This window comes from Bidens hawaiensis, unplaced genomic scaffold (genome assembly GCF_021521415.1).
Source record: "Bidens hawaiensis isolate Kalapana, Puna unplaced genomic scaffold, B.hawaiensis_p1.1 tig00023819_1, whole genome shotgun sequence".
NCBI classification, from domain to species: domain Eukaryota; kingdom Viridiplantae; phylum Streptophyta; class Magnoliopsida; order Asterales; family Asteraceae; genus Bidens; species Bidens hawaiensis.
In genome coordinates, this window is record NW_027493746.1 from 206 (window position 1) to 25,298 (window position 25,093).

The following is a 25,093-nucleotide window of genomic DNA, read 5'->3' on the forward strand; positions in this document are numbered from 1 at the left end:
GGTGGTGGTAGTGGTTATCAGGTGGTAAGGGCGGTAGTAGGAGGGGTGACGATGGTCAAGAGATGTAGAATTGGTAGTGATGGCGATGTTAGGATGGTGGAGGTCACGTGGTGGTGGCGGTGAAGGTCAGGCGGCGACGGAGACAATGGTTGTGGTGGTTACGGTGACAATGGTTACAGTGAGAATGGTTGTGATGTTACGGTGACAATGGTTGTGACGTTACGGTGACAATGGTGGCGGCGGTGGTAGCGCTAGTGGTGGTGGCGGCGATGACGGTGGTGGCGGCTGGTGGCGACGGTGGTGGCGGAGGTGGTGGTGGAGACGATGACAGTGGCGGTGGGGTGGTGGGGGTGGTGGTAGTAGTTGTGGTTAATGTTGTTAGGTGGTGGTGTTGTTGAGAAAGTAGAGTGAATGATGAATGTAATGAAAAAAATAAAGGGGTGAGAAGGAATGGTTTTGATGGAATGAGATTACATGTGTAATGGATTATTCAATTCCATTGAGCAACCAAACACTATTTTTTTTCATTCCCAAGCAATGAATCATTCCATTCCCCGTATGATTATTGCATACCAAACGCTACCTAACCTCAAACCTGTCCAACATCTTAACCCATCTCAAATATTTCACATATTTTTCCATCAGGTGGGGGTTTCACGACAATAGACCCAATTAGCCTAACCCAATCCAAACCATGGTTAGCACCAAGTCATGATATTTGTCAATGATGCTTTCCACTTTACTATAGCAACAATAGTCCAATAGCAATAGAACCCTGAACGAAACCCTAGCTACTAACGTTACACCGAATCTCTTCAACAACGTCTTAGCGGCTCGGTGATTCTTCACACAAAAAGGTTATATTTTTTCTTGGATTTTGATTTCTTGATTTAGGGTTTTGTTAATTTTCAATCAAGATTGTATTTTTAGTTCATTTTATGTGTTCTTGATGAATAAAAGATCTGACCCACTTGCTAATTGATTCAGTTTGTGTGGTTAATTTAGGGTTTGTGTTTGGAATAGTGTGAATTTTGTTAAGGACAGTGAATATGGCTCGGAAAGGTTTAATGGAGCAGGATTTGAGTAAGCTGGATGTAGCTACGCTGCATCCGCTTTCGCCGGAGGTCATTTCTCGCCAGGCAACGATTAATATTGGTAAAGATTTTTGTTTGCTTTGCTCTTGTGCATAGGGCTGTTAATGAGCTAAATTATCTTGTTCGTGTTCGTCCGTTAAGCTTATATCGGATAAGCGGACGGTCACAAACAGCTAACCGAATGAACTTTTTTGTTTGTGTTCGAACAGAAATGAATTTTTACAAAGAATGTTTTATTTAATTTGGCTTAAGCTAGAGTGGTCAGTGTTGACGGTTCAGTCTAGCTATCAAGTTTGTGTTGATGTTTTTTTTATCATTCATGTTCATATGTTAATGTACATATAAAATAATCACATAATTCTCGTATATACTTTTGTTTTATAGTTAATGGTTTTGCTTAAATATGTATGATAAGATTAGAAAAGGTTATTAGAAGTACTAAAAACTTTTAACGAATAAACAAAATCAAAAAAATATTAACGGACGTAAACGAACACATTATTGAACGTTCACAAACACAATTGAACGAGGATGACCTTTGTTTGTGTTCGTTCATATAGTTAATCGAACGAAACTAATATAAATGAACTTCCTGCCGAACAGTTCAGGAACATTTCACTAAATGTTCTGTTCGTTTACAATCCTACCTGAAATTGGTGTTATTTGTGTGTATAAACAGGAACCATTGGTCATGTGGCTCATGGCAAGTCAACAGTTGTAAAAGCTATATCTGGTGTACAGGTACTTCTTCTTTTCTTGTTTATTGTTACTGAAAGCTATTCAAATCATTTGTAGGACGAAGAATAGTGAGCTTGATTATTAATTATAGTTAGTGTAGATGAATCGAAAGTTTTCATGTTTTTCTTGCATTGTTTCTAGAGAACCTTTTTAATAACCTCGTACTGTTATCATTTATATCTAGACTGTTCGGTTCAAAAACGAGTTGGAGCGTAACATTACTATTAAGCTTGGGTATGCTAATGCAAAGATATACAAATGTGAAGATGAAAAGTGCCCTCGTCCCATGTGTTACAAGTACGTGTACTATTAAAGCTATATTTTTGTATCTTAGCATTTAACATCGCGTTTATGTTATTAAAGAATTTAAAAAATATTTGAAGGGCCTATGGAAGTGGGAAAGAAGATAGCCCTCCTTGTGATGTGCCTGGATTTGAGAACAGCAAGATGAAATTGATGAGGCATGTATCGTTTGTTGACTGTCCTGTAAGTATTCACTGTTTATATAATTTATACCATTTATCTTCTCCTGTTAATTGTTTGTTTAATAACTTATCATTATTTTTTATAGGGACACGATATTCTCATGGCTACTATGCTTAATGGAGCAGCTATCATGGACGGAGCGTTACTTCTCATAGCAGCAAACGAAAGTTGTCCTCAACCTCAGACTTCTGAGCACTTGGCCGCTGTTGAGATTATGAGGCTTCAACATATCATAATTCTCCAAAATAAGGTTGATCTAATTCAAGAAAACGTAGCCATTAACCAACACGAGGCAATTCAGCAATTCATCCAGGTTATTTACGACTCCCTTTTGTTCATTAATGTGAATTGGCGATAATTCGTTCTGACCCGAAATTGTTTTAACCGTTTTGTCATATGGTAACCTTTTTGATAAAACAATGATGATAACAGGGGACAGTTGCTGACGGTGCACCAGTGATCCCGGTGTCAGCTCAGCTTAGGTATAATATCGATGTGGTGTGCGAATACATAATTAAGCGAATTCCCATTCCAGAGAGGAACTTCATATCACCTCCGAATATGATAGTAATCCGTTCGTTTGATGTTAACAAACCTGGATCCGAAGTTGATGAGATTAAAGGTGGTGTTGCTGGTGGAAGTATTCTCAAGGTTTGTTCTTTTCTGTTTTTATTGCTTTTATTTTTTGTTCTAAAATGTCAAAAAAATTAAAAAAGGTTTAAATAGAAATCTAACATGGGTATTTATTGTTTTATGCAGGGTGTGTTGAAGGTGAACCAGCATATTGAGGTCCGTCCCGGGATTGTTGTTAAAGATGAGAGCGGTAACATCAAGTGCACCCCGATTTACTCGAGAATCGTGTCACTATATGCAGAGCAGAATGAACTTCAATTTGCTGTACCTGGTGGTCTTATCGGTGTTGGAACTACAATGGACCCTATGTTGACTCGTGCTGATAGGTTGGTGGGTCAAGTTCTTGGAGAGGTCGGATCTCTTCCAGATGTATATGTCGAGCTAGAGGTAAGCGTGAGGTCAACTAAACTCTTTGTCTTGATAAGAATGATCATTTTGTGGGTTCTAATTATATGAATGGTCTTTGTAGGTGAACTTTTTTCTGTTGCGTCGGTTGTTGGGTGTGAAGACAAAAGGAACCGAAAAGCAAGGGAAGGTATCTAAGTTGTCAAAGGCGGAAATACTTATGTTGAACATAGGGTCCATGTCGACTGGGGCTCATGTGTTGGCAGTTAAGAATGATTTGGCAAAACTGCAGCTGACATCGCCCGTGTGTACGAGCAAAGGTGAGAAGATTGCTTTGAGCAGGAGAGTGGAGAAGCATTGGCGGTTAATTGGTTGGGGACAAATTCAAGCTGGTTCGACTGTTGAGATCCCACCCTGTCCAATTTAGAGTGTTAAGACGCCTGTTTGATCGCCAGTTTTGCCTGCTGCTTTCGTTTCCGACTTTTGATTCTTGGTTATCTGGTTTAGCTTTTGTAGCGTTTGTGAACTTGTTTTGAACAAATACTTTTGAACAAATACTTGTTGTGAACTTGGTTTAGCTTTTGGTTATCTGGTTTAGCTTTTGTAGCGTTTGTGAACTTGTAATCCACGCAAGCAATGCTGCACCAACAGCAGGTTCCACTTGATAAAATCCATGTCGCCAAACAAAACAAACTTTTCATAATAAGAAAATAAGACATAAAAATGGTTAATAGAAACAATATCTGTTTTGACCTATACGTTAACCAAGTATGATATCCTTACCTTTGGCCGGATTGGAAGCATCCCAGGGAACTCCTTCGAAATGCAGCTTGTCGAAGCACGAAATGAATCTGACCTGATCCATGACGATGTTTCCACGGATTTTGCAGGGAGGATCATAAGACATGTACTGTATACCTTTAAATGTTTTAATTATTGGTTATTTTTTATTGACATGTAATCCATAATAAAAACTAGACGCATTTCACGTTTCACAACGCCCGACCTAAAAAGTTTTTACTCGAACTACACGTGACAATTTAGTAACTTTTCATGAGGGTTGAATGTTACCAAACTAAGACTCCGTCAACCTGTTTAAACTTGGACCTCGTTCAAGAGGCCGCATCATGTAATCGTCCTTTTTAAAGCCAAGCCATACGCAATTATCCAAATAAAAGATTGAAATGATTAGTTTTATGAATGTATGATCATGAAAGAAAGTAATGATATAGACAGTTGTAAAATGAAAAATCATGTTTACTTTCTCAGTTTTGTTTATCCTCCTTCCTTTGCAACTATATAATCTGAAAATCACGTTCACATCATATTTCTCTTTATTTTTATTAACCTAAGCAAACTGTTTGTCAACTTCCAGATTGGGATTGTTTCTTTAGAACGTTCCACGCAAGCAATGCTGCACCAACAGCAGGTTCCACTTGATAAAATCCATGTCGCCAAACAAAACAAACTTTTCATAATAAGAAAATAAGACATAAAAATGGTTAATAGAAACAATATCTGTTTTGACCTATACGTTAACCAAGTATGATATCCTTACCTTTGGCCGGATTGGAAGCATCCCAGGGAACTCCTTCGAAATGCAGCTTGTCGAAGCACGAAATGAATCTGACCTGATCCATGACGATGTTTCCACGGATTTTCGAGATGAACAAACCACGTCTTGATCTTCTTCTACGGTTGCTTGAGACCTGCAGTGGTTTTTCGGGGGTGTGGAGGTGACTGCTAAGAAATCTCAAAGATCTCTTGTTTACAGACACAAAAAAGTGGTGGTGGCTCTTATTGAGCATGACCCCTTAATAAGGAGGTGGAGACCTCCTTATATAGAGAGCCTCATGGCCACCATCATGGTACCCTAATGGGCCTAGCCCAGTTAGGGTTACCTCCACAAAACCCCCTCAGGCCAATAACATTGTATTAGTCCATATAATAAAATAAGCCAAACATAATAGATTTAGGGTCGTAAAACCGGGTTTAGTACCATACCCCTACAAGCCCCCCAAGTCCAGCGTTGCTCCTGGGCGCGCAAGCGTCTAGGTGGAGCGCTGGACTTTATGAGGTGTGTTAGGTCATGAGGCGGTTTTTTCCCTTTTCTTCGGCCTTATCTTTATTGTCTTTGAGTTTTGGGAGGTTTTCCTCATGATGGTGACATGTTGTGGTCTTTATGATAATGATGGTGCCCTGGCATGAATAAGATATAGCACGCATCATAACAATAGTGGCGCGAGGCCTGATAAAATAATAATAATAAAGCCTGCGCGCGTGGCGGCTTACGAGCTATAAGAATAATAAAGCCTGCGCGCGTGGCGGCTTACGAGCTATAATAATAATAAAGCCTGCGCGCGTGGCGGCTTACGAGCTATAAGAATAATAAAAGCTTGCGCGAGTGGCGGCTTACGAGCTATAATAATAATAAAGCCTGCGCGCGTGGCGGCTTACGAGCTATAAGAATAATAAAGCCTGCGCGCGTGGCGTCTTACGAGCTATAAGAATAATAACAGCTTGCGCGCGAGGCGTCTTATGAGCTGTAAGAATAATAACAGCTTGCGCGCGAGGCGTCTTATGAGCTGTATGAATAATAAAAGCTTGCGCGCGAGGCATCTTATGAGCTGTATGAATAATAAAAGCTTGCGCGCGAGGCGGCTTACGAGCTATAATAATAATAACGCGCGAGGCGGCTTACGAGCTATAAGAATAATAAAGCCTGCGCGCGTGGCGGCTTACGAGCTATAAGAATAATAAAGCCTGCGCGCGCGGCGGCTTACGAGCTATAAGAATAATAACAGCTTGCGCGCGAGGCGTCTTATGAGCTGTATGAATAATAAAGCTTGCGCGCGAGGCGTCTTACGAGCTATAAGAATAATAACAGCTTGCGCGCGAGGCGTCTTATGAGCTGTATGAATAATAAAAGCTTGCGCGCGTGGCGTCTTACGAGCTATAAGAATAATAAAGCCTGCGCGCGTGGCGACTTACGAGCTATAATAATAATGAAGCTTGCGTGTGCGCGTAGACTGCGCGTCATGCGACGCGCGCAGATGTTGCATGCGCGTGCGCATAGGCTCTGGCTTTGTGTTATACGCCACGCGCAGATGTTGCATGCGCGTGCGCGTAGACTTTATGTCCCGCGCCACGCGCAGATGTTGCGTGCGCGTGCGCGTAGACTGTGTGATATGTGTGAGCATGTGGCGCGAAGCCGTATGGGTTTATGAGGATTCCCAACCTTTAAGTTTGGCGCTTGGCCTGATGGGTTTATGAGGATTCCCAACCTTAAGTATGGCGCGTAGCCATATGGGATATTATGAGGATTCCCGACCTTTAAGTATGGCGTTTGGCCTGATAGGTTTATGAGGATTCCCAACCTTAAGTATGGCGCGTAGCCATATGGGATATTATGAGGATTCCCAACCTTTAAGTATGGCGTGTAGCCATATGGGATATTATGAGGATTCCCAACCTTTAAGTATGGCGCTTGGCCTGGTGGGTTTATGAGGATTCCCAACCTTAAGTATGGCGCGTAGCCATATGGGATATTATGAGGATTCCCAACCTTTAAGTATGGCGCGTAGCCATATGAGATATTATGAGGATTCCCAACCTTTAAGTATGGCGTGTAGCCATATGGGATATTATGAGGATTCCCAACCTTTGAGTATGGCGCGTAGCCATATGGGATATTATGAGGATTCCCAACCTTAAGTATGGCGCGTAGCCATATGGGATATTATGAGGATTCCCAACCTTTAAATATGGCGTGTAGCCATATGGGATATTATGAGGATTCCCAACCTTTAAGTATGGCGCGTAGCCATATGGGATATTATGAGGATTCCCGACCTTAAGTATGGCGCGTAGTCATATGGGATATTATGAGGATTCCCAACCTTTAGATATGGCGCGTAGCCATATGGGATATTATGAGGATTCCCAACCTTTAGATATGGCGTGTAGCCATATGGGATATTATGAGGATTCCCGACCTTAAAGTTTGGCGCGTGGCCTGATGCGCGCATGCACGGCGATGGAGTGGTGACTCGCGAGCGCGCGTGCGTGGCGGAGGTCTCTTGCGCAAAACCCACATGGTGGTTTCCGCGGTGGTTTCCACGGGCGCTCACGCATATCGGCGGAATGGTGACCCGCTGGCGAGCATGCGTGGTGGCAGTCTTTTGCGCAAAACCCACATGGTGGAGGTCTTTTGCGCGAAACCCACATGGTGGTTCCCGCGGCGGCACATGCATGGCTGCGGAGTGAGAATCCGCGGGCGCGCGTACATGGCGGCGGGAGTCTGGTAATTTTTGGATCTGCAATTTAAGAGTTAGATCTGCAATTTTAAACCTAAAATCCAGGTCTGTAATCTAGATCTAGATCTGTAAATCAGAACTAGATAGATCTGAAGCTCGGAGCAGATTTAGAACCATCACAGATCCGGAGACTTGATCATTCGAGTCAGGCAGTTTCTTTTTGCACAGATCTGGAAGCCTCTTTTAGATCTATGGATCTTTTTGAGCTTTAATAGAACAAGCCTTGAAGCTTTTTTCTGTAAACTTCCAGATCTGGGTTTTTCCTGGGCGAGATCTGACAGCCGAGATGAAGATCGAAGGGTAGTTCGTTGCCGTCCCACGGATGGCGCCAATGTCGAAGCACGAAATGAATCTGACCTGATCCATGACGATGTTTCCACGGATTTTCGAGATGAACAAACCACGTCTTGATCTTCTTCTACGGTTGCTTGAGACCTGCAATGGTTTTTCGGGGGTGTGGAGGTGACTGCTAAGAAATCTCAAAGATCTCTTGTTTACAGACACAAAAAAGTGGTGGTGGCTCTTATTGAGCATGACCCCTTAATAAGGAGGTGGAGACCTCCTTATATAGAGAGCCTCATGGCCACCATCATGGTACCCTAATGGGCCTAGCCCAGTTAGGGTTACCTCCACAAAACCCCCTCAGGCCAATAACATTGTATTAGTCCATATAATAAAATAAGCCAAACATAATAGATTTAGGGTCGTAAAACCGGGTTTAGTACCATACCCCTACACAGCTAATTACTTCTTTCCCAATATCCCACTTCCTATTGGCTTGAAGAACACCACCAACCATCACAAGAGGACAACTGCCCTTTCCGTCTGTCAAGTAAGTCACACGTGTAAATCGTTCAAACTATCTAAAAATAGAAAGAAAAAAAAGCTAAACTTCTTTTTTTGGTTTTAATTATGCACCTTCACCACACAACCCGAGTCTGCAAACAACAGCTTTGACACTTGAGGCCAACTCCTGAACTGCATCAAGCAATATTCCATTCGCCACCTCATCACCTGCTTCAGCACAAGATACAACAACCGAGACCAAAGCTGCGATTCGAGCCCATGATGGATCAGAATAGGTCCACCTATATTCACACAAAAGCAAGACACTTATATGATTGCATTTGTAAGCCAATAACATTGTTCTTGAAAACCAACAAACTAGAAAACAAAAATTCATAGACAGCTGGCACCTAGTGAGTAGTGGCCCACATTGTTATAACTAGTAGTGTTGTAAACAAAAACACAAACAGTAAACATCATAAGTTTCAAGAAACAAATACCCAATCAATTCATCTGGGGAAGAAAGTTCGAGTTCGTGCAGAATTCTTGATGTAAGCATTGTTTGTGGACCACGACCATCATAAGCCCTTATTACCGATGTCAATGCCATTGCAGCTATGCCATATCCACTGCATGCAACCAACACACATCTCTCAAACTGTTCACATTTCTCATAATACACACACACACATGGTTACATAATGTCTTAGTATATTACCTTCCCCAATCACCTAAGACAGGTCCTGCACCAGAAGCCCGCGCTTCTCTTCCATCTTCAGTATAGCCATAAGCAATGGTCCCCGTGCCAGCAATTAACACACACCCATGAAGCTTTCCCATGGTTCCACTAGCCATAGCAGCCACAGCATCATTGTGGACAAAACACTTAACATCATCATTGGGAAATATCTCTCTGCGTATGGAAAGAAGAGATTAACACAAGTATGGATGCGAGAAAGAAATTTACATGTAATGTATGCAAATGTATATATAGGCAGCTGACTGCTGACCTAAGCCAACTTAATATCCTTTCCTGGTCTGTTGGATGGTTAACCCAACAGATGGTTACATAATGTCTTAGTATATTACCTTCCCCAATCACCTAAGACAGGTCCTGCACCAGAAGCCCGCGCTTCTCTTCCATCTTCAGTATAGCCATAAGCAATGGTCCCCGTGCCAGCAATTAACACACACCCATGAAGCTTTCCCATGGTTCCACTAGCCATAGCAGCCACAGCATCATTGTGGACAAAACACTTAACATCATCATTGGGAAATATCTCTCTGCGTATGGAAAGAAGAGATTAACACAAGTATGGATGCGAGAAAGAAATTTACATGTAATGTATGCAAATGTATATATAGGCAGCTGACTGCTGACCTAAGCCAACTTAATATCCTTTCCTGGTCTGTTGGATGGTTAACCCCTGATACAGCTAAACACACTGCACGAACAGATGATCGAGTAGAACCTGACTTGAAAAGAGCATCTGCCATAACATTTTCTAGCGTCTCTTTCGCAGCAGTTTCTGTAAAGTATATGTAGAAAAGTAATCATCACATGACACATTGCTCATCTAAGGTTGGTTAACAAGTTTTCACTAGTAATTTAACTGTAAATGTTTAAAATGTACCACTACCAAAGGTCTAAGTCTAACATTGAAGTATTTAATTCTCTATTACTGAGCTCATGGTTTAAAAAAACCGCGATGTATTGCATACGTGAGGCATTGCTCTATGTACAAACAAATTAGCTTTATTTACAACCAGAAGTCACGTCTCTCTAATCTATTTTATATATCAACCTTTTTATCAAGCAAACCTTTCATAAATTTTTCATCCCTTTTGTTGTTTTAACACTAAGTCACCTACAACCCTACTTTTGACCAATTTTAACACGGAACTACATAATGAATATTGCAGCAATAATTTTTGGCTTACAACTTTAGGAACTTCATTGTGTGTGTATGTGTGTGAAGTTATTAAGAGAAACAAGAAACTATAACCTCCAACACTATTATGATTGGAGCAGCCAGCAACAGCATGAGCTAAGACAGGGGGAGGGTCAGGAGGAAGACATTCATCAGTAAACGAAAACACAGGCATGCATATACACACGGTGGAAGTAGTCCCGCCATCTAAACCCAGAATCAGATCCTGAACGCCACCCTGTGATATTATTCCTTGCTCAAAATCCCAAATTCCCTCATTTCTCCCCCTTTTCATGGCTTCCTTCATTTACTTCCCACTGCCTTCACTATCAAAACAGATCACAATCCACAAATCAAAGTATAAAACCCTCTCAAATCTTCAATAATTATAGGGCTGTAAACGAACGGAACATTCAACGAGCCATTCGGCCGGAAGCTCGTTTACTTTCGTTCTTTTAACAAATGGACAAGCATGAACAATATACGCTGAAATGAACGAACATGAATAAAGATCGTGCTTGTTCATTTATGTTTGTGAGTGTTCGGTCACGTGTTCGTTCATTTACATTCGTTAATGTCCGTCCGCTTACATCATTCATCTTCGTTTGTTTAATGTTCCTTCATTAAAATCTTCTTATACTCACATATTTTATATTTTTTAGTTAATTATCCAAACATCTAAACTTTGGGGAACTTAGACCTTTTACACCTTTTTAAAAAGCAATGATCATGATTATTATGTTTTAAGTATTTTTAAGTTAAACTAGATTCATCTTTTTGATCATTATGCCTACTATTTAGAATTAACAATGTGTTGTTTAATATTTTCAAATTAACATTTGTCCGTTTGTGTTCGTTTACATTAGTTTAGAAAGTTAACGAACGAACACAAACACAAAATTTCGTTCAGTTATGTGTTCGTAAACCGTACGTTTGTCTGATTAGCTCTTAACGAACGATAACGAACAAGGCTTCATTCAGTTCGGTTACAGCCCCAATATTTAATTCCATACACCACACAGTGACACAGACATACACAGATTATATACCGAACAACATTAATGAACTAGATAAGAGTGTGAAATGATACTACTACTACTACTATAACTTGCTTTAACTGTATATAATAATAATAATAATAATAATAATAATAATAATAATAATAATAATATCACTTAGGTCAAAACACTAACATCCGTGATCAATTACTGCATTATTTTATTTTGAACTTAACAAATTGCGTACCAAATTGAACAGAAACTGACTACAATTTCAAGTTTGCAGAAATTAATAAGCAACAATTACAGTTTTAAACAGTGATCGGATGAACAATTAAACTTCAAATAACAAAACTTCAAATAATCAGTATACATACATGCATACATATATCGATCGGTGTAGAGATTTGAAAATAGAAATTTATACCAGCTAGTAACGAATCAAAAGCTCAATCTACTACTGTAGATTCATTTTCAATTCAACTGTTCGTTGGTGATTGTTTTCTTCAGTGAAGGCCGTTTATGTATTTTGTTTCTTTCCGTTTGGAGTCTTATTTTTACGAATAATAATTAGTTTGGACAAATAAATAAATATATTTTTCTTTTTATATTACCATGTCTTAAATAAAGTTTTAATTAAAAATTTAATACCTAACCTATACATAAATTAACAATGGCATCTAAACCCTAAGGCGTCTGATACAAGTGTGAATCGAATATTTAACATTTAACTCTAATAATTTTTATATATGGTTATATATAACTCTTGTAAGGATGCTTCTTTTTTTGTAAATTGTTATATCATTTTCTTATCTGAGTGTGGTTTCATTGTTTGAAACTTTTGATTTTTAATTCTTATATGTTATAGAGACTTCAAACGGGTAATAATAACTACCAACAACATAAAATCCTTTGAGATAGTCTTGACAATCTAATTGAGGTACTCCTCGTCATATCGGTTAGTCTACAAGCATCACTAAGAACTCATTAGAACATGTCCAAAGGTTTTAGCCTCGAAGAACGCTACCTCACATTTAAGTTATATATAACTAGGTGACTTACTCAGCGCGTTGCGCCAGGCTGATGATGTTTGGTTGTTTATATGTCAACGCGAATTCAATCGGCATCGGGTTATGTAACCGGAACTAAGCAAAATAAAATTAATTCGTCAACACCTGGCCAGATACATCAGATTAACATATTTAAAGCGAAAAAAAACACGTTCAGGCGGAGAACCGACGTGAATATGGTATATTAAATGTATGTTAAAAATGTACCCGATTTGTGCACGTCTATGTGTGTGTGTGATAAGTGAAAGAAAAAGAGATTAATTAAATGTATGTAACATACAACAGTTAGACGGGGGGACGCCAACTGATGTAGCCCGTCAACCACAGGACCTCACCATGCTCATTTTTTGAAAATATTATCGCCAGTGTGTCACGCCTGTAAACCACAGGGATGCAAACTCCCTAAAACTGCATAGGGCCTCACCACGCTCAATTTTTGAAAATATTATCGCTAGTGTGTCACGCCTATAAAAAAACATAGACGTAAACTGCAGTTTACTCTAAGAATAGCATTAAGAATGACTAAACACTCTCATGTGTAAGGCACGTGAAGTCTTTTTGTTAAGAATAAACATTCCGTTAATGACCAGTATTATCATGTATTAATAATAAACATTCTTAACAGATGTTAAGAATATATGTACCCGGTGATTGATTTAGAGGTGTGCTAGATATACATGTGCGCAAATGGCATTAACACCAGTTAAAACTAAACTACCCAGACATCAAGGCCAAATGAGTATCAAATTAAAACCAAAATGTGGCATACATATAATGAGCTAGTAACTTAAACAAACTACATCATAACGATACATTACTTGTCTAGATTTTGCTTATACTGCAGCCAAGCCAACCTTCCAACATCATCCCTCAGACTCATAAACAATTCTCTTTTCACATCATCTTCAAACAAGTTAACAGCAAAGCACCACAACTCACTACATGCCGTCATTAACCCATCATCAACCATACGGTTAATCACACCTACCGACGCTCTAATACTAGAATCGCAAACTTGATTTACATTAGACGTATTTAGTACTTTCAAAGCACTTACTTGAGTAGCATTTTGTGGGGTTACAAACCCCTCTGGCTCAGTCGTTTTACACTTAATCCCAGTAGGTTTACATTTAGCACTCGTCTTAATAATCTTTTCAGACGGTCCACACCCATCACCTTCTTTTGGTGTTAAACCACTTTCTCGTCTCACCTCGACAAGATTTGAAAAGGAAGTGGCCTCTTCAATTTCCTTGCTTCCATACTGAGAAGACTTTGGCGTGTGTTCTAGAGAATCCTCTACGCGGTCATCATCATCGTTGTCATCATCGTCGTCATCATCTACATCCCCGTCCTCAATATTCACATGATCTACCTGATTTGACTTATTTACCCCGTCCTCAATATTCACATGATCTACCTGATTCGACTTATTTAGGTCTACACAAGGTTCCACGCATTCTAGTCCACCGTCAACTATATTCTCAAAAAACAGATCCCACGCCACCTGCAACTCTCTAGATGGTTGGTTTCTCCTGAGTTTTGTAAAATTCGGGTTTTCCTGCAAAAATATTGAATTAATTACATTTTAAATTAATAAAACTATTGTGAGATTTAGAAAATATTACTTGAATTTTCTTTTCCCACCAATCATCTGAGCAATCCAGCTTCCCTGTACTTAGATTCCAACGAAGGCTTGTTTCACCGTTCTTCAATGACTTCCAAAGACTATATCTTGCTCGCATGGCCTCGTACTTACTTCTAATAGCTTTAACAGATTTAAATTTGTGGTGATAAAGGCTTTCCAACTCCAACTTAAGATTAGCCCAATCATATGAACGGCCGTTCTTTGCAATGTGTTTGTTTAAGACATCATACATAGCACAAAGATCCTGATCCGTCCACTTAAAATTCTCGCTCTACCAACACAACACAACACAACACAACATAATTAATTATAAGAACAGTTAAATAAAAATATTCAAAAGGAAAACAAATAGGTTAATGTAGTGAGTAGTTACGCGCGGTGACTGAGGGGAGATTGGAGAACCGTGTGCCAACGAAGGAGATGATGGCCTGCAATGTCGAAAAGATAACATTAATTTAAAGTTTGGATGAGAAAAAGGGTGAAGTTAATTATCGTAAAAGTAAAAAATGTAATTTAGGGAAACATTAGCCTCTAATTGAAACAAACAACGATGGAGGTGAACGAGTGTTCATTTATGGATGAATCATCTACTAGATGTTTTATATTTGTTCGTCTATGTTTATTTAAGTGAGTTCATTTATGTTGTTTGTGTTCACTCATTTAAAATCTAGATGAACAATTCACAAGGACAGAATTACAGAAACTGTCCTTTATATTTACCCCAAATTTCACTCGTGGTTCTTTATCTTCTAAATTGATGTTTATTGTCCTTTACGTTGTTTCAGAATCATACAGTGTTTGTCCTTTAGGCCGAACCCCTTTAAAAATCTTCGTTAAGTTGTGTCACGTGCTGCTCACGTGGGAGTATAACCGTAATTTCAGACCCCCTTCACATTTCCCCCCATTTTAAACCCAATCCAACCCCTATCGTTCAATAAATTATAACAAAAAAATTACGGTTATACCCCTACGTCACACAACTTAACGAAGATTTTTAACTGGGTTAGGCTTAAAGGACAAACACTTTAAGAATCGGAAACGTAAAAGACAATAAACATCAGTTTAGAAAATAAAGAATCACGAGTGAAATTTAGGGTAAACATACCGGAAACCGTCGAGAAATTTAGCGGCGTTAACGGGGCCGCTGTTATCTTTTCCTTCGGTTGCGATAGTCAGCGTGTCACTCTTTCTTTTCCGGACGGTTGACTTGTCGGGTGAAGTCCCGATGTCAAGAGGGAAATTAAGATTGGCCTTGCATCCATGCATTTGAAAAGCGGCGTTATCATAGGCTTTAGCAGCTTCAATGGCGGAATCAAAGGTGCCCAACCAAACCCTGGCAGCCTTTATGGGATCTCGGATCTCGGCGGCGAACTTTCCCGAAGGCCGGCGCCGTACTCCTCTGTACTTTACCAGATCCACCTCCTGAGGTGTACTGCCCATCAAATTGGATTGTTATTAGGGTTAATATAACCTCAAATTTGATCGGAATGATATTCTACGGTGGTGCAAGATAGGAAAAGGGGGGTTTTGAGAGGAGTGAAAAATAATTATTTATATTTATTGTTGCAATCATGGAGTGCCTTTCCTTTGGGTTTGGGTGGTGGGTTTGTGTTCGTCTCAGAATCACTCTTTGGGTTTGGGTGGTGGGTTTGTGTTCGTCTCAGAATCACTCTTTTGTGTTTCTCGGGCGCATCTGACCAAATAATTATTTTTACTAAGCCCTCCGCTATGGGCGATCAAGGGGTGCCTTCGGGCATCACACCGTCGAGGAGCGCTCCAAGAGGGGCGGTCAAGGTGGTGGCCTCGTGAAGACCCGCGTCATAGTGGTTTAGTTTGTGGACCCTCCTCTTTTTCAACGGTAATGTTACCGTCTGAAAAAAATAAAAAAAAATCCAAACTTATATATATATAGGAAGAATTAAGAGATAACTCCTTCTTAGAGAGGGAACTAGATAACTAGTAAATAAATATTTTAAATGTAATTAAAAAAAATTATTTTTTTTTCTTTCATCCTTCTTATATGTTGTTATTTTTTATTAAGAAAAAAAAAACTAATTGTAGTGCACATATGTAATACATCGACTTTTTTTATTGAATATAAGCAATAGTGTGTATTTTTATATGTGCAATAGTGTTTAATAACATATATGCAATTGTTTGTATTGTATGTGTGCAATACTCTTATATTATATGAAAAAAAAATTCGATATAGTGTGTACGTGTATTAGTGTTGTAATAGATATATGCATTAGTGTGCATTGCATACAACAAATAGTGTTATATTTGCGTATATTCAATTATGTGGATTATATAATGCAATTATGTTGTATTATGTACAATAAAACTCTATTTTATATATGCCATACATATTATTACGCATATCTAATGTAGATTTATCTTCAATTCAACTGTTCGTTGGTGATTAATTTCTTCTCTTTCTTTACATTTGCATCAAGTGTGAAGGCCGTTTATGTATTTTGTTTCTTCCCTTTTGGAGTCTTATTTTATTAAGAATAATTATTAGTTTGGACAAATAAATATATTTCTTTTTATATTACCATGTCTTAAATAAAGTTTTTTAATTAAAAATTTAATACCTAACCTATACATAAGAGGCTATTTTTTCATATTAGGTGTTATGCTCATATATTGAATTTGGTGGTGTAAGACGGTTTAGCAACTATTGATTCGTGTATTGTTAAAATTAGGGAATGTGTAAAATATTTAAAAAAGTCTCCAGATCGTTTATTGAAATTTGGTGAAGTAGCAACAACACTTGGTATCAATACTCGTCGGTCTTTATGTACCGACGTAAAAACTAGGTGGAACTCAACACACCACATGTTTGAATAGGCTATTTACTACAAAAGAGCATTTCAAGGTTTTGCGTTGAGAGTTCAAAATTTTGAATGGACCCCCACAATTGCCTAGTGGACTAGAGCCGAGAAAGTTTGTAAGGTGCTTAAAGTGTTTTTACATGCTACTAATCTATTTTCGTGCACTTCATATCCAACATCAGATTTATTTCTTATCGAATTTTTCAAAGTGAAAACAAAATAAGTAGTTTATTTGCATCCGATGATGTGTTTTTGAAAAAAATGAGTGTGCCGATGTATGAGAAGTTTGAGAAGTATTGGGGGGGGGGGGGATCGGGATGCTTATGTCTATTGCATCTATTTTAGATCCACGCTTTAAAATGATGTCAATTAATTTGACTTTTAAGCAATTGTATCCATCTATAGAGTTGAATAGTCGAGTTAAAGATGTGACTGAACAGTTAAATTTTCTTTTTGAGAAGTATGCTAACACATTCATGGTGGCTAGGGCTACCATAATTTGCTCAATGAACCCTTCATCCTCTAACCATGAAGCTAGCCAATAAGATGACTTTTTTGCTTATCTCAATTCTAAGCCCGTTGAGAGTTCACAAAAACTTGAACTTGATGTGTATTTAGAAGAACCCAATTACATAGGTTTGGAGAAAGAATTTGATGTGCTGATTTGGTGGAGCCAAAGTTCCTCTAAGTTTCCTATTTTAAGCAAAATGGCTCGTGATATTTTTTCCATTCCAAATACCACTGTCGCATCAGAATATGCTTTTAGTGTCGGGGGTCGTATTTTGGATGATTATCACAACTCTCTCAAAAAAGATACGGTGGAATCACTTGTATGTGGAGGTGATTGGATAAAGGGGGCCTCAAAAGTAACATTGCAAACACTATACGTAAGCTTATATTCACATTTTTGTGCATTGACACCTATTTAATTTTTATAATAACAGTTGTATTATTTTTATTTGTAGTAATTGGCAAAAGAGGAAGAAAATTTGGAAATAGAGATACCAACGAAAATCTTACAACCAAGTGACGATTATGTAGCAATTCTAAAAATTGGTTATGTAGCATTGCTTTTGTGAAAATGTGAAAATTTGTAAAAAGTTTTTATATTTATGTGCTTATATATATGTATTCAATCTAGTTTTGAGAAAACAGTTTTGTTATACATTAGTTAGCAATTCTAAGCTTATCCCTTTCTTATTTTTAGTTTATTTTTTAACAGAAAACTAGACGTTTAATGCGGGAGCTGTGAAAGTTTGGAACCGTGGAAGTGCGAGTTTGGCCTTGCTTTTGAACTTGTATTTTGTTGAACTTTGAACATGTTTAACTTATTTTGTGTTTGGTTTGATTTAGACGTGTTGAACTTATTTTGTTTTCGATGGTGTTATTAGACATATGGTACTTACTTTGTATTTGGTTGGTGTTGATCTCAACGTCTTACTTATTTAGTTTAACTTAATGGTTGAATATAATAATAATTATTATTACAGGTAAAATCGAGCTAAATCGAGTCGAGCCGTCTCGATTTAAAATCGAGCTGAGCTTGAGCTCATATTTTTAGCTCGATTAAGAGTTCGAGCTCGAGCCGAGCCAGCTTGATTATTAATCGAGCTGGCTTTGGCTCGGGCTCAGCTCGGCTCATGAACAGCCCTATAAGAGGGGCAAAATTAACAATGTCACCTAAATCCTAATGCGTCTTGATACAAGTGTAGATCGAATGTAAGTACACATGACATTTTACTCTGGTATTTTATATCATAGAAATCTGACTGCTATCTGAATGGTTCTTATATATTGTTTCTATATAACTTGGTGATTCTTTTATATTGGCATATAACCATTGACAAATGACAAGTTCACCTGTATGAGCATGTTGTCTTAAAAAATAAATCAAATCAATAGGGGGTTGATTAGTAAAGTACGATGTGTGCGAAAAGTCGCCATTTTTTAGTTATGTAGTGTTGCAAATACTTAACCTCAATGATTTCTATGAGCCTTAACAGTTGAACCACCATTACAAAATTAAAATATAACAATAAACTTTAAACTTCTATTAATATTGATTACAATACAAGTGCTAAGGGAACCAAAACAACCGTACAAAATAAAATTACATAATGGAATAAAGGAAACATAAGTACAGAAATAAATGAAAGCAACATAAAACGGGTGTTGCCTGAGGAATTTTGTTTAACCGAGGTCCCTTAAAACATATTTCGGGCCACCCAGGTGAACCTCTCTGTCTCCCAGGGTACGACAGCTGCAACAGTGTGTACTGCCGGGGTTAACCTAGCACCCAAACTATACTTGTACTAGAGTATACGAGATCTCTAGTGAAACGAAATTAGATCGAACTTCTAGTCATGGTGAACTGAACTAGTGGGTGTTTGTGTGTGTTTTTTGTGGTTGTGTTTTTCAAATGCTCCCCCCCCCCACCTATTTATAGCAAGGAAGTGTGATGTGTCATCGGACACGTGTCAGTCATAGAATCGAGGTGAGTTCATGCTTTGACACGTGGTGTGCTGACTCACCTCAATTATTGACACATGGCAGCTTGTGGCACTCAACTCTCCAGAAGGCGACACGCAGGCTGCTGACTCATTATCCGGCCCAACCACACAAAAATATTAAGGCAACTCACAAGCGTTCTATTAATGTGGGACAAACCCATTTCCCTTTTTACCAATGTTCAAGTTATCAACTACACATTTTAGAGTATCGATATCGCATTCATCTTTACTCTTTGGACTCGTTAATAATTAGTTTATTAGTGATATTTACTAATAATAATTATTATTCCAAAATATTTCCAACATTAACATCATAGTGTTTTAATGAGTCGAAGGATGCTTGTTCTTTGGTATATCATTTTACATATGGTTGTGTTCTCATTATTTGAAAAACTAAATAATTTTGAAATCTCATAGTCAGAGACTAGTAAAACCTTATATGCTATAAAGACTTCAAATGGAAAGTGATAACCAGCAGCAACATAAATCCTGATGATGGTCTTGGCAATCTAATTGAGTTATCATCATATCGTTTGGTCTATAAACATCACTAAGAACTTATTAGAATGTGTCCAAAGATTTTTGCCTTGAAGAACAATTCCTCACATCTAAATCATATATAATATATGCGTGTCAGATTAAAAGAGAGGGAATCAAGAGAAGAAGGTTGTAGGTCCGACCTAGGAGATGCACATAGAGTTGAGTGCACATATACCCATCTCTTTATTAATGTCATGTAACACTCGGTTACAAAGTTTGTCACGTTTTTTTTAAGAATTGTTAAGTAGTGAACATCGGTGACATTGACGATTTTAAAACTGGTAATTAAAATATTCTTTACATTCGCACGCAAGGTAGTACTCAAAACCATAATTTGATTTCGAAACCAACAAGTATTCATACAATACAAACAATTGTAACTCAAAAATTTAGTTTGATTTTTCGTCCCGACACTCGCCCCTCTCCCTAGTTTATGAAAATTTTTATACAAATTGAGTCCCACAAACCAACATTAAGTCTCAATTTTGTAAGAATTACATCCTCACTTTGCTTCCCTTCATTCCCGACGTTCGCTCACCACAAAACACACACACACACTTTTTTTAATTTTGAAAACTACGTGTCTTCAATCTTGCTTTCCTCCATAAATCAAGTTTCAATCACCAATGAGGTGGTGATTCATTGGTAAATACAAAACCTTTAAACACTTGGGTTTGGAAGGAGGAGATCTTGAGTTCAAGTCCTACAAATTACAAAGATTAAAAGAAATTCACCATTTAAAAATAATCAAGTTTCAGCATATTAACTATTTTAGTCCCTCTAATTCTTTATTTACTATATAAACACTAAACTTAAGTTTAGTTATTCACACTTAACAAACCTAAGTTTATTATAGTTCCAACAAACTTAAAGCTAATATCCCAATATATACAATATATCAACTAGTATAATAAATATATAACTAAATGTAACTATACTACTTCAACATTTATTTACTTAAACAAGTCGGAATCTTTAGTGGTGCCTTTTCAATAACTATTCCAAATAGAAGTCATCAAATTTGGGATATTACATCCCGGACATCAACATTATATGGATCTATATATATCCAATGGTTTGCAATTTCACAAATTTGATCAGTTCTTCATGTAAGTAATATAAAACATGATAAATATTAAACATATGAACCTGTTACAGCATGAAGAGTAGTAACCGCAGTAGGGTATGATGTATTCGACATGCTTGTCATCTTGATCGAGTTCCCCTTTGATGACCGTCGTTTAAGTCAATCAAAAACCTAATTATTCTAAATAGTTAGAGCAAGTAGGGTACCGTATCACAAGGAGTATGTGGTCAATGTATTCGTGTAACAGATTTCTAATTATGAATTGACTGATTTTTAGTGCTGATCACACAAGCAATTTTAGTAAATGTAGAGAACTAAGCAACGAACAAATAAACGAGTTGTAAGCAGTTAACAAAGCAAATCACACCCGGGAATTCAAGTAAGCAACCAACAGTATCTCATGCAACCTAACAGATTAATTATTAACGATTAAGTAAAAACTGATCAATCAGACAAAACCTTAGACATCAACAATTACTTTACACACGGCACTGGTTATCAAACAGTCCTTGCCAGTGTGACTCAGTTAAGGGCAATTGTATGTATTATCGTATTCAATCTAACCAAACAGTTATATGACTAATTATCTAGCAGCTGGTAACAGATCGTTCAGACCAACGTAAACCTAAATCGACCGAACACACAGAAATACCAAACATCAATAATCATATATCAATCATCAATAACAATACACAAGTATTCTTAATCACATGAGAAAAACTGTAAAAGGTTACAAACTATACATCCCAAGTATGATTCGGAGAAGACTAGCCGAGCATCGTCATCGATAGATCTTCAATTATGATGAGGAAGGCCATTAGGATTGATCAAGAGATGATTGGTAGCCCTAGAATTCACCCAAAATCACCTAATAGCTGCTGCTGGTCGTCAATCTTGATTAGGGTTCGGAAAATAGAAGATATGGGTCAAAATCCGTTTTTTCACGTTTTTTAAGACCATCGCGTATCGCGATGGCCATAGACCCTACCCGTCGCGTACCGCGACCTAAGAAAACCTCATATTTGGATTCCTCACGTCGAGAAACCCAAAGTTCATATATTATAGGTCCCGTAACTCATTTTCTAGCTCAGGATATGCTCGTTTTACTTCATGGTCGCATTTTGTCAACCAATCTTGTTCAGTTTTAGCATCGGCTTATGATTTCTCATCCATGCTCTTCCCGAATCCTTGTAACACTTTCCAAGACATCAAATCATGATTCGGTTTTTCCGAGATATCATTCCATGCTCGTACATGTCTCCCATTTAGCATCTTTAACGATCAATTACCTGAAATACAAAAGCACGTATGAAGTACCAAATTTCTAACAATATACTCAATAAAACTACATAATTAATACACTAATATATATACAAAATACCCGAACATCACCCTTTAGGATGTATAGTTAAGGATGGTTAGGGTTCTTGAGAGGAACCCGGTTTAGGAGAGAGGAGGCACACAAAATTATAATGTGTGTGTGTGATTAGGTTATGATGTTAATATTTATCTCTCTTTATATATGCACCCAAGGGGAAACCCTTTATTAGTTAATTATAGGTAATATAACCCATCAACAATTACCAAACTAATATATAATAAGGTATAGTTAATATTTTGATTTATTATAATATAAATGATTATAATGGCCATATATAAATATATATAATTATATATATATATATATAATCTTACATTCTCCCACTTGGCCAAGTAATCATTTATTATGAGTATTAGATAAGCCTGATCAGGAGTTAACACTCATTTTAGCTTTAAACTTAAACTGAAGCAGAGAAATACAGTCATTGAATTGAACATCAGCTCAAAACCCCCATTAATCATACTGCAGTCCTTATTTAAAACTTAAGTAGTTATGATCAAAATTTTCAAGTAAGCCCTTCAGAACGTTTGATTTATATATTTAATTCGTCTATATGTCATTATGCATGCAGAACATATTAAGAGACGTACAAAATCAAAACTGATGAGGAAATTTAATAGTTAATCATTCATAGTACGATATGCAGTTGTACGTGGTCATTAATAAACCCGTCATGATTATAAGCGCTTTCATAATAATTATGGGTAATAGACCTTTAGTTATAGGATCCTTAAGCATATCATGAATGTATTCGATATGAAAATTTAGATTCCTCAATTCGTTCATAAACGAATAATTAATTTCATATCAAAATTTAATGCAGCACCTATCAAACTGTTGCTATTTGAGAAAACATGGTAGCTGACGTTATCACAATTAGTCTTTAATATATAAGTTATTTGGAGTTTAATAAAACTTATGAGTTCACTAATAAATATTCAACAACATTTATTGACAACAACGTTCTAATTAATCAACACATTATGTCATTATAACTTAGATTGTTGTTATCAGTTCATTATGACTCCTCCATGAGATAGATTTATCTGCTAACATAAGAATATATCCCGAAAATTACATTTTCTTATCTCTGAATGTGACAAAGTTTAGAGAAATCTACCGGTTTGAATTCTCACTTCTTCTTTTTAAATTATAGTCTTTCGTTTCTGTTAAAGATATTTTAATACTCTTTTAGATGCTTCACGTCAACACTAGACAAATCTAGTGTGTTGCAATTTTGAGTAATATCTAAACGATTATAGGCTTGAACTTATATAAGGCTTCTACTTAATGAAGCATAAAGTAATAATCTCAATGATCCTATTATCCTCTAAATAGAGCAATATTGTTTGTTACATGTATAAGGACCCATTTAAGATAAAAATTATAGAACAAAACTAACGTCCCTTTGGGTCTATCTCAGAATGTTATGATATCTATTATGTAAGGGATATCTTTGAGATCTATCACATAAAAGTATGTACGAACAATGCTTTGACTTATGTAACATATACTTGTCAGAAGAATATCATCTATATAAGGACAAGTTTGTTTTTAGTTGCTCCCACTCATCTTGAGGTAGGTACATTATTAATCCACTAGGTTTTTGATGAAAATAAGTGTATAAAGATTTCATCACATTTTGATGTTTGCCTTAACTCATATATGGATTTAATGACTTATAGACTAAATGTTCTTTAACCTTCAGTTTATAACTTTTAGGTTGTATTATGAACATATAAATATGTAAGTCAATTGTTAGAGAAAGTTATTTTAATATTCATCTAATGTAGCTCTTAACTATTATAAGCTACTAGAACAATAATGATACTTAAAGAGATATTTTGTAATATAGGTAAGAAGATTCTTTGATAATTGATTTCTCCTTGAATATAACCTTTAACAAACAATCATGCTTCTTTGTGTCTTAACGTTTGTGTTAGGATTTAATTTAGTTATGAACACCCTTAGGTGTTTCAACAAAATCTTAAACCTTATTCTGACTTATGAAGTTTAGTTTAATTTGCTAATAATAGATTTATTCCATTTAGAATATTGATTGATTTAATGGTTTAAGGGGTACGATCATTAAACTTTCCAACATCCATTTCAACTTTAGTTAGTGTGACACCCGGTAAATTTCTCAATCCTATAAACTAAGTAATCAACCTAATAATTAGGTGATTGTAAATATCGAGCGCGCCATGTTAGTCAGCGCGTGCATTTGTTATGTGCGCCCTGCGCGAGCGCGCCATGATAGTCAGCGCGTGCATTTGTTATGTGCGCCCTGCACGAGCGTGCCATGTTAAGAACCAGCGTGAGCATATGTTATATGCGCCATGCGCAAATGTTTTGGCTTTATGTTTTCATGTACCTTAACGTTATGATGTCTAATGGGTTGACCGTCACGCATGATGCTAAGGCGGGTGCACCCTAAATCGTTTATGCGCGTGCGGAAGGGAACTAACCTCCCCGCATGGCGGGAACATTGAGAGCTAGTTTGTCTGAAGCTCCAAGATGGAATTGACTTCAACATAACTGATCACTATGTTGAAATACCAAGACCACCTGGAGAATCTACAAATGAAACTCAATGTCCCTGACTGCGAGAAGGTCACGCACCTACCCGCAGCAAAGAAATGTCCTTCACGCAGAAAGCTATGCGCACAAAGTAATACGCGCAGAACACTTAGTCT

The 25,093-nt window shown here is 37.4% G+C and overlaps 3 protein-coding genes across 5 annotated transcripts; 1 reads left to right on the plus strand and 2 right to left on the minus strand.

The window, feature by feature from the left end:
* The first annotated feature begins 661 nt into the window (after positions 1–661).
* LOC143568169 (eukaryotic translation initiation factor 2 subunit gamma-like) lies at positions 662–3,840 on the plus strand. 3 transcript variants are annotated; one of them, XM_077054388.1, is made up of 9 exons: positions 662–857; positions 988–1,155; positions 1,774–1,835; positions 2,017–2,129; positions 2,216–2,318; positions 2,404–2,631; positions 2,751–2,969; positions 3,078–3,338; positions 3,421–3,840. In XM_077054388.1, the coding sequence occupies exons 2-9, from the start codon at positions 1,050–1,052 to the stop codon at positions 3,721–3,723; spliced, it is 1,395 nt and encodes a 464-aa protein (XP_076910503.1). In that variant the 5' UTR covers positions 662–857; positions 988–1,049; the 3' UTR covers positions 3,724–3,840. The 3 variants fall into 3 exon arrangements, with proteins under 3 accessions (XP_076910503.1, XP_076910504.1, XP_076910502.1); XM_077054389.1 differs by having other exon boundaries at positions 1,006–1,155; XM_077054387.1 differs by having other exon boundaries at positions 662–1,155.
* Positions 3,841–4,501: 661 nt separating this feature from the next.
* On the minus strand, positions 4,502–11,882 carry LOC143568170 (uncharacterized). The gene is made up of 8 exons (XM_077054390.1): positions 11,755–11,882; positions 10,405–10,655; positions 9,780–9,927; positions 9,488–9,682; positions 8,899–9,027; positions 8,531–8,700; positions 8,350–8,437; positions 4,502–4,897 (listed from the first exon to the last, which is right to left on the minus strand). The coding sequence occupies exons 2-8, from the start codon at positions 10,634–10,636 to the stop codon at positions 4,825–4,827; spliced, it is 1,035 nt and encodes a 344-aa protein (XP_076910505.1). The 5' UTR covers positions 10,637–10,655; positions 11,755–11,882; the 3' UTR covers positions 4,502–4,824.
* Positions 11,883–13,027: 1,145 nt separating this feature from the next.
* Positions 13,028–15,482, minus strand: LOC143568168 (uncharacterized). Its single transcript, XM_077054385.1, has 5 exons — positions 15,148–15,482; positions 14,416–14,470; positions 14,023–14,313; positions 13,815–13,955; positions 13,028–13,769 (listed from the first exon to the last, which is right to left on the minus strand). Exons 1-5 carry the CDS (start codon positions 15,480–15,482, stop codon positions 13,212–13,214), a joined length of 1,380 nt encoding a protein of 459 aa, XP_076910500.1. The 3' UTR covers positions 13,028–13,211.
* Positions 15,483–25,093: the final 9,611 nt, after the last annotated feature.

Coding starts and splice junctions, on each gene's coding strand:
- LOC143568169 (XM_077054387.1), top strand. CDS start 1,050: ATGGCTCGGAAAGGTTTAATGGAGCAGGATTTGAGTAAGCTGGATGTA. Junction 1,836..2,016: donor AAGCTATATCTGGTGTACAG/GTACTTCTTCTT, acceptor ATTTATATCTAG/ACTGTTCGGTTCAAAAACGA. Junction 2,632..2,750: donor CAATTCAGCAATTCATCCAG/GTTATTTACGAC, acceptor TGATGATAACAG/GGGACAGTTGCTGACGGTGC.
- LOC143568170 (XM_077054390.1), bottom strand. CDS start 10,636: ATGAAGGAAGCCATGAAAAGGGGGAGAAATGAGGGAATTTGGGATTTT. Junction 9,928..10,404: donor CAATCATAATAGTGTTGGAG/GTTATAGTTTCT, acceptor TATACTTTACAG/AAACTGCTGCGAAAGAGACG. Junction 9,028..9,487: donor GTCTTAGGTGATTGGGGAAG/GTAATATACTAA, acceptor GGTTGCATGCAG/TGGATATGGCATAGCTGCAA.
- LOC143568168 (XM_077054385.1), bottom strand. CDS start 15,482: ATGGGCAGTACACCTCAGGAGGTGGATCTGGTAAAGTACAGAGGAGTA. Junction 14,471..15,147: donor AAATTTCTCGACGGTTTCCG/GTATGTTTACCC, acceptor TCGACATTGCAG/GCCATCATCTCCTTCGTTGG. Junction 13,770..13,814: donor ACCTAAATAAGTCGAATCAG/GTAGATCATGTG, acceptor AAGTCAAATCAG/GTAGATCATGTGAATATTGA.